The sequence below is a fragment of the Octopus bimaculoides genome, chromosome 2, assembly GCF_001194135.2.
Source record: "Octopus bimaculoides isolate UCB-OBI-ISO-001 chromosome 2, ASM119413v2, whole genome shotgun sequence".
In the NCBI taxonomy this organism is placed as follows: domain Eukaryota; kingdom Metazoa; phylum Mollusca; class Cephalopoda; order Octopoda; family Octopodidae; genus Octopus; species Octopus bimaculoides.
In genome coordinates, this window is record NC_068982.1 from 107470823 (window position 1) to 107485093 (window position 14271).

The window sequence follows — 14271 nt, forward strand, 5'->3', positions numbered from 1 at the left end:
TGTCAACTTCTTCCATGCTATCCTGGGTTGGAAGGGACTTTTTTGGATGGTTGGTCTTCCTGGTGCCAACCTTTTCTTGTTTCCTTTTCACATTCCACAACACATGAACTGCTGATCTGCCTACTTATATATGACAAGCATCTGTACAGTTTCTGTCTACCAAATTTCATTTGCAACTCATTGGCCAAACTGAAGCTTTATTAGAAGATATTTGTCCATGATGCCATTCAGTGGAACCAAACCTAGGACCACATGAATTATAATTCTAGACTTGCAGCTGAATTAATCTTGCTGAGTAAATGATAGTTTTTCCATAAATTATTTGTATGTTTCAAATTCTGATAGTTGCTCAGCTCCAAACTTAAATGATGTCATCTGCATATCATTGTATGAGTAAAGATTGTGATGAAATCAGAAATAGAAACAATTGTACCAATAAACGAACCAACCTCTTTGCCACCATTGTTTTTATATCTGCTTTTCTATGCTGGTGTGGATTAGAGGCAGCATGTTCCTACTGGGTGCCCTTTCTGATGCCAACCTTTTTAGTTGCTTCTTATGACATGAAGTAATATGTTTTGCTAGTTTAGAAAACAAACAATAAAGCAGCAGGCTTTCATGGAAGATATACCTAAGAAAAGTAATCAGAGATATTTCATTTTTATGAATTAGAAAGAAATCAATGAAGTTGATATTTGTCTCAATATAAATACTTCTTGTTTCATTTGATCTCATTTTGAACGGGCTCCTACTGGTTTTGTACATTTTTGGTTTAAGAATTGTGAAAATGTTTCAAGTTTTGGTTGCATAGCAAGATGACAGATGTCATGTTTTGTCAGCAGTGAAGAAATGGACAAAGTTTATTGTATGAGACATTGAGCATTAAACTGTCTTCATATATTGCATTAACTCTGTGTATCTTACTGTATTGATTCTTAGTCAACTGTTGCTCTATTGCAATAATACACTCTGAGACTGATGCACTTGTCATTCTGCATCATTCTCTCTATCTTTATCATGTATATTTCTGATTAAAATCCATTCACCAAGTTTGTATGGCCAATACAAGTGTCTCCTTGTTGAAGGAAAATCTGCAAGACTATTGCTAACTATGTACTTCTGATGCTCTTTCAGACAATCCACTCAAATAAAAATCAATTTTAAAGAAACAAACAAATAAATCAACATAAATAAGGCAAAATATTTATTTAGACATGATATCATGTAACTTTTTAATGTTCAGTTCATGACATCATTTATCATACTTTACTGTACAGAATTACACAGTATATATTTTCAAATAATTGTATAGGGATCTGTTTTAGGGAAATGAAAGTCTGACTGTGTGATCTGTACAAAAACTTTCAGAACTTTCAGAATTATAATTCTTAGAATATCAGCTAGGAAAATTAGTTGAGGTTAAAATATCTGTCTATATCTAAAGGCAAGATAAAAATAGTATTTGATAAATAAAATAGATCATAGACAGTGTTGTACAGTCATTAAAATCTATTGGTGAATAGCATGGTTGTAAGCCTGCAAACACGTGTGTGTTTGTGTGAGGGAATTTTCATCTGTAGCTACATGTATGTGCAAAATCACATATGAGCATGTAATACTCTCCTTATCTTTGTGTATGTATGTATGTATGTGGGTGGAGGAGGCCACTTTCCTCTACAGCAATATATATGTGCATATATACATATGAGCGTGTAACACTCTCCTTATCTATGTTTGTATGTATATGTGTGAGCATGCACATGTGCATGCAAAAAGATACTTGTGTAAACTGGGCTTAAATATTTGCATGTCTAGCAGTTAGTATGAGTTATTTTCTATATGTTCATATAGATCAGTATATGAAGTTGATAGAAATTGTATATGCAACAACCTACATGAGCTAAGCAGCTTTCTGTAAGCCAAGATAAAGATTCATTGTTGTAATTTTTATGTTGCATATGTTGGGTTGATCCTTGCCCAGGATGCATGGTATAGCTAGTTTCCATATGGAGATAAAGTTGATTATCTTGTATATGTAATACTTGACCTTTTAAGATAGCTTCATTATTATTACTTTTATGAATATGAGCAACTGTATCCAATGAGGTTACTTGACTAACAAGTTGTATCCTATTATCAAGTTACATCTTACAGTCTTTAAAAAAGTGGAAAACATAGCTTGATATACTCCTAGGTATGCAATGCTGAAGAGAAGAATGGGATGGTCATGGCTGGAATGTCTTTGATAATAGATATTCTCAGTTAGCTAAATAACTACTACAAATATAAACATTTTCATTTGACACTGAGAGCTTGCTTATGTGAGTCAAGCCCAAAATCTACTTTGCTAAATTCACTCAGGAGAAAATATCTACTAATGTCATCATACTGAAAGAATCAGGACTCAAATGTCATCTGAGGAATCAGGTCATGAGCAGAAATTAACCTGCTGTTGAACCTTGCACAGTACTGATGAGCAATTACTAAAAAATTAAAAATAAGCATAGCTCAGAGTAAGCAACATCAAGGAGTAAAATATAAACTCAGTCAATTGACAACATAATCTGGTGGACATTGCTAAACTGTCCTTCCACACAGCACAGTGGTGCAACAAGAGATTAGCTGTTGTGCTGTAAATACAAGCATAGTATACATACATCGAGTGACAGGTGAAAACTAACTCTGCTTAAGGACCCAAATGCAGTTCCATGTTCTTCATTGTCGTAGCTGTAGTAGGAAGGTAAAAGAGTTCAGTGGCTGGCTACTCTTTTTCCATTGATAGTTCCCTTTCTTCCTCACAGAAAAAATATTGGTTGTTTTAAATCAGAAGTTCACAAACTGGGGAGGGTGTACTTCAGGGTTACACAAGAGAAATTGTAGCATGTGATTTGTAAAAAAAAAGTAGACTTTTGAAGTAAATATAATTTGCATGACTAGAAATATGTAGAAGGTCTTTTACTGTTACCATCCTCTTATTGTGTGAGCAAGGCTTTTCATCAATGGATGCTAAATGATGATGATGCTGATTATGTTTATAATCAAAAACCAGTTTCATGCAAGACTATCAGTTGAGGATTACATGCAAGACTATCAGTTGAGGATTACATGCAAGTGTGCTTTTCTGAAACTATGCCTTGAACTGAGGTATTAGAAAAAGCCAAGCTATTCACCTGTGTAATTAAAAAGTGATAGAGTTCATGGATGGTTAATGAGTTGGATGTGGTGCCAAAGAAAGAGCAAGGACTCCTAAAAGAAGTTTTCAAAAGTAACTAGTAGCAATTTCTCTTGAAAATGGACAAAATGTCACATCATGGTTTTATCAAGTACCTGCAGAAAAAGGCTTTAGGCTCCAAGGATATTCATGCTGACATGGTTGCTACATTAGGGGACGATGCTCCAGCTTTATCAACAGTGCAAAAGTGAGCAGCTGAAGGGAGAGTCTTGAAGATGACCCAAAGTATGGATGCCCTGCAACTGCCACCACCGAGGAAAACATGGATCATATTCATCACATTGGATGGATGACAAACAACAGTTGAATTATAAATCAAATAACTGATGCTATCCCAGCATATTCCATGAGAGAGTTGAGAATAATCTACTCCATAAACTTGGCATAATGAAGGTTTTTGCTCAGTGGATATCACATCTTCTGACACCTGATCAAAAATGCACACCAGGCTGATCACATCATGGGAAAATCTGAGTTTCAGGTTGATCACTTTGAGCAAGAGACATAGAGACAATCCATGCAGTGTAGTATCTTAGTCAGCCTGTGATCTTTTCAGCTGACTCTGCAACCTTTTCAGCTGATCCTTGTATTATGTTGGTTTCCAACAAAGTGTCCTCTCTGAAATGTCTGGATTATTTTCTCTGCATGACAGACACACCTTGTTTTTTTGTTCTTTTTAGAAAGCTTCATTGACCCCAGAAGAAAGCTTATTTTTCTTAGCCCAGTTTGCCTGACGAGTTATGCCTCATGATTGAATGGTTATACCTCATGACTAAATAGTTTGTTAAATGAAATGGCTTTCAACTATGAAAATTGTGATTCTTTCAATATGCAAATATCTCACTTTATAAAATATCAATCCATTTGTACTGATACAAAGAACTTGATATGAAATAATATGTATTAGGGGTTGCTGAGAAGTTCCTGGCTTTAAGAGTATTATGAAAGGCCTGGTTTGGTTAGAGGCCCAACCTTCCAACTTCTTTTACAGGGTTTAGAAAAAAACTGAAGGACCACTGCAATAAGTGTGTGAATCTGAGAGGGGAATATGTTGAATAAAATCATAATTAACTGATCCTCCTGTATTTTCTTTTACCCAAGCCAGGAACTTTTCAGAACCCCCTCATATTTCATTGTTTGTTAACACGGAAGATATTTTTTACATAGTAGTATTCCATATATGTTTCTTTTTGTTCTATTTGTTTAATTGCATCTAAGTTAAGTATTTAGTGCTCGAAGATCATTTCTGTTGGGTTTTACTTTTACCTTAGTCCCACTGGAACTAGATCAAATCTGATAAGATACCAGTGCTTATTTTTACCTCAACAGATGTACAAATAGCATCCTAGCTCTACTATCAATGCTAATTCAGTTCACTAGATACTTTTCACTACAAAAGATAAAAGTACAATAAATAAAAATAAGATAGTAATAAAATTGGCTAAATTTCCAATAAAAAGGAACTAATAATTCCCCTTCTTTAGGAAATAGTTCGCCTCAAGCAAAAACCAATAGAATTAGAAGTCAGTTTTCAAACAGTATATGAAATTTATTCTTTACACACAGCTTTAAGCAATAGTATTTTGTTATTGACCATCCCACCTTTTTTGTATATCTAGAACTACATTATTCAATGTGGCCTTTTTTTTTTTTTTAAGACAGAATGGTGTAATTTGAGGGAGATTTGGATGCAACATGTAGCAGATTGAGTGACCATATAGAGCTTTCCCTTTCTCTTTTTACTTTCAGCAGTAGAAAGAGGAGTAGTTGTAGGAGGATAGTGATATATGTGTTACATGCTTTTTTATCAACAGAACTTGTTACTGATATACAGTTTATCCTTACTGCTGCTACTGATGTTGTTGGTTTTTATTATTAATACCATATGTTAAGTCTGACAAGGAACAAAATACCAATATTTTTTCTTATCAATTGAAAATAATATTAAATTACATTTTTGTATTTCTTCCTTCTTTTCTTCTTCAGTTTTGTATATTTATCCTTAACTTTTATTTATTTATCTATTTTTTTTTTGCTCTATTAAATTTATTAGCTATTTCGCAGAAATAGTTTCAGAAACATTAAACCAGATTTTGTAGCCCTTGTTTGATGATTTTTATAATAGAAGTTTTTTTTTTTACAATTTGTGTTACTGATGTTGCAAAATATACTGGAAATTCTTATTGTTGTATTTTGAATGAAACAAAACAGGAGAGTGGGTGCAGACAGACAGACAGACAGAAGATAAAGTGAAACAGAACATATTCATTGGCCTGATGATTATGGATTAAATATTTTTATTCACTCTCACACTTATCTTTGAGCACTTTATTCTTAATAGCTGGACATAGCTTCTTTTGGAACTTGTCATGCCCTTATATATATATATATATATGATATAATTTCTTTTTTTGATTAAATTATTTGCTGTTTTAGTCACTTTTACTCATTAATAGATAACATCATAGCTAAGCTAAAGATGGTCATTGAGATATATCTAAACTACCTTCAAGGATTTAATCCATCATATCAGCCTTAGTATGCAGTGGAATCAAACTTGGGACCAAGTCATTGTGAAGTAAGCTTCCTAACCTCCTAATCACACAGCTATGCTACATTTTGATCTTAGCCAAAAGGTTGAGAAGCTATGCAGAGCTAGCTATGCTAGTTCTGCATTTATTTCTTTATATTCAATCAACATATTGTGAAAATGAAATGGCTGATTGGATGTGGGACATTTTCACAAATTTTGAGTTCAAATCCAATGCAGATATCTTTTATTGTTCTTTCTTTGGGCTGTATTTAACTCTGCATGTGTCCGTTCACTTATCTCTCTGGATTAAGTATTGGGTTATATGGTAATTTTCTTTCTTTCTTTCTTTTTTTTTTTTGGTGAGATAGCCTGACAATCTATGTAGGTGGAGTGGATTTTTCTCTCATCTGCTTAATACTAGAAAATCAGAGTTAAGGATGTCCATCAAAACACCAATAGAATGTAGGCTAGATTTTTAATGGACAATTAATCTGAAATTGAGTTTTGTTACTTTAGTCAATTCTGATTATATTCAAGCTGTGACCTTCCCATATTTTTATTAGCACAAGAACTTCTTTATGTAATGTATCCCTTTTATTTATTCAAGATATTACAGTGTGATTTAACGGAGATTTGGTTGCTATTCATAGCAGGTCAATCAGTCACAAACTCTTACACTCACACACATTGTGTCTAGAGGTGTAGATATGGCAGGCTAGAGTTTCGTCACAGATTTAGTGTGCCTCATCAGTCTCCAAGAAGTCTTCAATTAAAAAGTGTGGTATAGGAGAGCTTATTTCAGGTTTCATGGCATTAAATTGTGAAGACATCTCCTATTCTGTATAGCAGCTAGTATGTTGCAAGCTAGTACAACAATGATCTGCTATGCAATGCTCATATTGCCAGCATGGGTTATATGAGATGCCCTATGGCACTAGTAGTATTTACATGTCACTAGGTGGATTGAACAAGAGAAAACAATTTTTCACTAGTCATACAATGCATTACAATTGATGAGATATGAACTATTTACTCTTTGATTGGCTGACAGGTAACCTGGCAATTCTCAAAAGAATAATTAACAGGGATATTCTTCTTACAACCAAGGATACAATATAATTTCAATCAAGTCGTATCACTTAGTATCAGCAGTATCAATACATTATTTGATTAAGGAAATAATTAAACCCTGTAAACAAAGGACTCAAGTCTAGCAGCAGCAACAGAAACATCTGCAATAGAAATGCTAACAATATGAAGAATTTTGCTATGCTTCAATCAACAAAATGATCAGCTTAAATTATTGGAGATTAATTGATATATTTGTGTGCTTATTTACTAAGTTGTATATATTTCATAATGACACTGTATTCATTTATTACAGCATGCTGCTGAGTTTGAGAAGAAACAGAATGAAGCAGAAAACAAAAAATTATGGGGTGAAGTGATACAGTATGGTAATGTGATTCAGGTAGGATTTTCATTCAGTTTTTCCTTTTTCATTCTCCTTTGAAAATTAAACAGTATAAATGTCATGACAGCTTGATATGACTAATTGCATCATAGATTCAAGATGCTTTACAATTGTCTCAAGCCTAAGGTATCTTTCCTTTACCTTCAGTTGTCTTTAGTGAAAATAATTTGGTTGTAAATGCTTGATCAAGTATTCAGTCTTTTGATGTGCTACTTCCTAATCTGCACCATTTCCTAGACGGAACTATGGATTGTTAGAAGCTAGCAGAGCTATTTGAGCATTACACACAATGTCTTTCAGTGTTCTGACTCAGCTATGTTCTGAGTTTGAGTCCTGCTGAGGTCAGTTTTGCCTCTCAATCTTCTGGAGTCAATAAAATAAAGTATGAATAAAAGTATCAAGGTATAGCCCTCTCTCCCTCCAGCTTTCATATCTTCATGGTTTAGTTGGGTCAAGAGGATGTTTGCTTGACACTACACAGTCATCTAAAACAGGGGTGAAAGCATAGTGCATGCTGCTACTAAGTCATACTTGACTGTAAGTGACAGCTGAATTATTTTCAAAATAATTCTATCAATGAAGAAATGGAAACAAATTTAATTGATGTTATCATCATCATTGTTTTAGTGTCTGCTTTCTATGTTTGCGTGGGTCAGATGCAACTTGAGGTAGATTTTCCACAGTCGGATACTCTTCCTGTTGCCAACCTTCACTTGTTTCCAAGCAACATAATATTTTCATATGGCCAGTTATGTATTTCACAGAAAAATGATTTACATCCACCATGTGATATTGAGACATGGGTGCACACACACCAAATCCATTCATATGCTTTCGTTGGCCCAGGCCTATAGTAGAAGTCATTTACCCAAGGTGCTGTATAGTGGGACTGAGCTTGAGACTACATGGTTGGGAAGCAAGCTTCTTAACCATACAGATTTGCCTGCACCTAGTTTAATTTATAGCAGCCTTACCCATGTAAGCAGAGAAAGAAATAGATATAAAAAGAGCAAATGAAAAATGAAATATTTATATTTTACCTAAAAAAAGACAAAATAAAATACAAGATAATTAAAAGATTGAACGAATGATTAAATTAAATTTATAAAACTTGTTCATTTTAGCAAATATTATTGAGGAGTTTGCAAATACGTTTTTAACTTGGCTGGTTGAATAAAATTTGTTAATAAATATTCACTGATTCCTTGTTGCTTTTGATACCTGCCCACCAACCTTTCCTATTATACTCTTGCCCCTGCCACTCTCTCACTCATTTTGGCCCTTTCTCATATCCCCCTCTTAGGTCACATGAGCAAATGTACATACCCCAGACTACTAAATACTCCTTACATTTAGATTCTTATCAATTCCCTCTCAGCTGGCCATATCTGACCTTTTTGTTATTCAGTCTAGGCTGCTCATGCCTCAGACTGTTGAGTATTCTGAGTGCCACAAGAAAAAGCACCCACTACCCTCTATTTAGTGGTTGGCATTAGGAAGTGCATCCAGCCTCAAAAAATAAAACAAATGACATGTCTTTAAGACTCTTTAAAACTCTTAAAGACTTTAAGAGCAATAGCTTCCAGTAAGATCAGTAGTTTCCAATAAGAAATGATGGGCTGTGGTAACTCAGCCAACCCATGTCAGCATGGAAAACAGATATAAAAAAGATGTTGATCCATGTATATTCTATAAACTATATAGACACACTTGTTGTAAAACAAAAATTCATATTTCATTTTTGTATTTGGTTTTCAAAAGTCTTTATGTAAATTTGTGTGTTGAAGCAAATTTCATTGGGGAGAGTCATTCTCTTTTAGTGCCTTATTATTTAACACACTCACCAGTTCAATTTCCACTCATTTAGTTATTTGTCTTTTCTAAAATTTTTGTTGTGTCTTGCAACCTTTTCAATACTCGTTGACTCTGTTTGTTATCAGAGCTGCATTCTTTTTGCTTGTTTGCTTGTGTGCATCAGTGTGCATGTGTATGCATATGTATGTATATGTGTGTATGCATGTATGTGTATGAATATATATATATATATATGTATGCGTGTGTGTATGTATGTATGTATGCATGTATTCTGCATATCCATGTTTGTGTGTTCATGTTTGTGTTTATGTATGTGTGTATGTGTGTGTGCACCTCTGTTTCCTTGTGTGTGCATGTTTGAGTGTGTCTATGTGTATGGGTTTGTGTGACTATGCACGTGTGTTTGTTATATATGGATGTATGTCCTCATATGTGTCCTTGTGTGTGTGAAGTGTGTGTGTGCGCATATATATGATCATGTGTTTCAGTCTTCATTTGTGCGTGTGTTTATTACTTATGTAACTATCTATCTATTTATCTATGTTTACTTACATATCCATTTATTCACACACACACACACATATATATACACATATATATGTCTACATAACAGCCTATTAACAACTCTACCTGTGTATATCTAAACTATGGGTATTGGTGTGTGACTACCTTCTACATATATTTCCTATTTAGTACTGGGGATGTTTCATTTATGAGGACATACTCCTGTATTTGTCTGAATGCTGGGCCCTTCGGGTGCTTGGATAAAATGTGAATGTCAAGTTGACCCAGTGTGCCTTCATGTTGGTCATTGGCATGTTGGTAGAGAATGGAGAACTGTTTTTTGTCATCATATTGTCTCAAATGTTTATTTAGTCTCTCTGCAATGCTTCTAGATGTCTCACCTATGTATATCATGTTCTTGCCTTCACAAGCATCTGGTGAGTGTGTTAAATAATAAGGCACTAAAAGAGAATGACTCTCCTCAGACAATAAAAATTCCTTTTGTTTATTATACTGCAGATTTTCTATGCCTATGGCTGCCCGGAGGAACATGCCTACCAATGATTGTTTCCAGTGTATACAATCTTTTGTCAGTTACTCATACGGGACTGAAAATCATTAAAGTGTCAAATAAAACACCATGCAGTAAATGTTCCGTGTTTTGAGTTCAAATTCTGCTAAAGTCAACTTTTTCATTCTTTTCAAAGTTGATAAATAAAATACCAGATCAGGGCAAGTAGATGATAGAATTTTTAGTGTTGGACAAGATGCCTTGTGGTGTTTATTTCTTTGTGTTCTGAGTTCAAATACTGCCTAAGGATTCAAGCCACCTAATCATGGGAACCACATTTAATTACAAAAGCTGAAATGAGTAGCAGAAGATTGTTGAATTTGTTACTGTAGTCGAGTGATGGTGATTTCTACATAACAGTCACAATATGGTTGTAATTTACATGATGCATTACAATATAGAATTAGTAATTGTATCTATATCAAAGCATAATTCTTCAGATCCACATATAACTATTCACACTTATTGCTTTCCTTTCTTGATGTCTAGTGGATATTGCTGGAAGGCATTGGAAGCAATAGCAGAAGATTGAAATTTCTGGAAGAAGAAGAGATAAAATATTTGGTTGCAGAAGATATTTTGGAAAGCTGAGACATCATCTCATAGTTAGCCAAGTGAAAGCTATTGAAAATCTATATAATGTTTGCCAGTTGTATCAGTTTCTGTTCATGTAATTTATTAAGTCCTTTAGTGCATTAAGCAAAGTTCTCTCTGTTGCAAGCATTTCTTCTCAGTCCACATTTTTCTCCCTTGATTAATTTATCAAAACAATGTGGTAATGTAGCAACCACAAGATCTTCCAGTCTTCACAGGATAAGTCTGGGGAAGCTACTGCTATTTAATGATATTATAATAAAGTCAATGTGAACTGAGGCTTTCTTTTGAAAAAGATGGATCATTTACATTCTGGTCTTTGATTAGTACAATTTCCTTCAGGAAGCTGCAAACTGGAATGCAGAAGAGATCTCTGATGGACTTGTAATTTTAAGTGAACAAATGCAGTTTCTACTAAAGTATGGTAGAGAACATTAAGGTATCCTGACTATTGGCTATTTGGTAGAGAAGAATTGATGGTGTGGAAATGCAGCCTAGTGGTAGTATTAGAGACATTGGAACCCTTCATTCACTTGCTTTCTCCTTGGCAGCCAAATACTTGGAAAGTCCATAATGTAATAGGTGATATTGATTTTATATGACAAGAATGAGACTATACATACAGTTGTTAGAATGTACATGTGTGTTTGTGTGTGTGTGTGTGTGTGTGTGTGTGAAACAGGCTACAAAAGCAAAATCAAGCCATTGAAATGTTTCTTTTAGTATTTTATATTCATGAGTTCTTATGATTGAATAGTGATGAATGATCTGAAAGTTTATGATAGAATACATGATGTATATTATGGCATGTGTGGTGTGTGCTATGTGAGCCAACATGTAAACATTTATTTAACACTTTATGATAGCATTCAAAATGAACAGACTATAAATTTGCTTCTGTTAATTATTCATTAATTATTTTGTATGTTTATTCCATTTTGTATTTTAATAAAATGTAAGCTGTGATTAAAAGTTAATAGAGTCATAACTGAAAATTTTTTTTTAATTATTCTTTCCTTGCTTTATTTTTATGTGTTACGTACATTATGTCTGAATGGAAAGTACAAAGCTGTGTTACTGTCATCAAATTAATCAACATGGTAAAATCATAGATAACTGAATACAATTTTAAAATTTCCTTTCTCAAGAATGTTTTTCCCTAATTCAGATATACAAAAGATTTCTAAATATATAATGCTTCTGTTGCATTAGGATGATTTTATCCCAGGCAAAACATGAAACTACATCTGAGGATGAGGTTCCAGGCTGGAAGTGCAAGGTTTTGGAGGAATATACATTTACCCCTGAGCCACCACTACTCACAATTCTGCTCTGGCCCAGGTTGGTAGTGCCTATCAAGAGCTTTATTTATGAGTCAGATTGCAGAAGATACCTGTATCACAAAGGCATACTGGAGTCAGAGACGGGTTAGTCTCTAGACGTGTCAAATAAGTGTACTGGCATGGCTTATGAATTATTCCCCTTGACTAAGGATTAAATAAGCCCTGCACTTCAAAGGTAAAGTTGGAAAAGCAGGAGACTAGCATAGTAAGCTGTAAATAAACCAACAGAAGACAATGGGAACCACTGCTGTATCTTTTGCAAGAAAAATAATGAATTATCAGATTCTAGCATGGAGATCTATTATTGTTGATACCTTGTAGACATGATGCATAAAGAATAAAGAAGCTTGGAAGAATTATAAATTTTGTTAAAGTGAAAGCAAAAATAGCTAACTTATTCAAGGTAACTCCTATTTATAGATGTATGTGCATACATTTACTTGTAATAAAGCATATATGCTCTGCAAGATTCACTATAATTAGCCTTAGCAAGGTATTTTACACCAAAAATTGGGGCAGTGGCACAAGTCTATAGAGTGAAAGAATAGACCTCTGATATATGCATTGTTGAAAGATTTCTTCTTGATATTGTTCATGAGTTGTCTGTGTTTTGGTATTGACTGAAATTGCTTGTCATACCTCTACTGCAGGATGATTGTCAGATGTTATGCATATCTTACTTGATGTGTTTTAGGCTGTAGTAGATGATACATGTATGAAAGATTGTTAGAGAGAGTGAAGGGTGTTATTATTTCCCCCAAAATTGGGGTAGGTATGTTATTTATGTAAAGCCTAATGCATGAACAAGAGAGAGAGAGGGAGGGGGGATGTAGCTGAAGCTTCAACACACCAAAGTTGATAGAATGAAGGTCAATCACACACTGCTCATTGTCAGACACTCTTAAGGTCTGATATAACTGGAAACTTCTTTTATATCTTCAACCTTTTATGGTTACTGCATAACCATGCACATCAAGGGGTTCTACATCAGCTAACTGTTAAAATTTTTCCTTCTTACTGCTTTGTTTGGGTTGACGTAAGCTTCATATTATCTGGATAAACAATGTCTATTATAAATAGTTTACATTGTTTTTTTTCTTTTACCTTTCGCTGAATCTGATCTTTTATTTCTATATCTTAATCTTCTCTCATCTTAACTCATTGTTGAACTGTATGAAAACTGAGTCTCAGGCTTATATTGAATTTCTTTTATTTCCCACTATTTTAAGAGCATTCTCTCTTAAATTTATTCTACATTTTATATTACTCTTTTCCATAAATATCATCCAATAACTCATGAGTTCCTTTAATTCAAGTGCGAAATTAAATGTGTGATATTAAGTTTAAATATTACATGCTTTGTGTCATTCAATTACAAAGATTAAAATTTGCTTAATATTCCAGTGTTTAGATTGAGGTGAGACATTAATTTAATATGTCAAGAATCAATCTGGATTTCAAAATTGATTCTTGTTTGTTCTTAAAATTATGTGTCATTTCTATATTGTAAAAGAAGTTGATTTTAATTTTAAAATATTGAAGTTGTATTTTACATTTGTATCTAACATTTGAGATATTCAAATTTTGAATTTTTTTTTTTCTTTTAGCTTCTACATTTGAAGAGCAATAAATATCTAACTGTGAATAAACGGTTACCTGCTTTGCTGGAGAAAAACGCCATGCGTGTGACTTTAGACAGTGCTGGAAATGAAGGATCTTGGTTCTACATTGTTGCTTACTATAAACTACGAACACCTGGTGACAGTGTAAGTCAAAGAGAATTTTAAATATTTAAAGTATTTTTAGGAGCGTTTTATAATTGCGAATAATATAGAAAGTTGCTTTGTAAGTCATATATAATTCTTATTTTAAAAACCTACCTTTTCATTCTCTCATTGCTTTGATTACACAGGTGTAAATATTCATACATTTTCAAAATGATTAGAGTAGTGTTTTTATAGCTTCTCTGCATTTTACTATAAAATGGTTTATTTTTTATTCTTACTATGTTGTTTTGAAACAGTGGTGTTTTTATTTATAAAAGTTCTTAATTTTATGTATACATATATGTGTGTGTATACATATATATATATATGTATGTATATATATATATTTATACATCCATTTGTTGTTTACACCACTTGTCTTTGTCTGTTGTTTTTTTCGTAAATTCTCCCATATATATATATATATATATATATATAT

General features: G+C 33.4%; 1 protein-coding gene across 1 annotated transcript in view; it reads left to right on the forward strand.

Annotated features, from left to right (window-relative positions):
- LOC106882671 (inositol 1,4,5-trisphosphate receptor type 1) overlaps positions 1–14271 on the forward strand; it is a 314426-nt gene that overhangs the window by 117491 nt on the left and 182664 nt on the right. Inside the window, exons 4-5 of the mRNA XM_052978577.1 lie at positions 7150–7236; positions 13674–13832. Coding sequence (XP_052834537.1) covers positions 7150–7236; positions 13674–13832 — 246 coding nt within the window. The remainder of the gene's footprint in view (positions 1–7149; positions 7237–13673; positions 13833–14271) is intronic.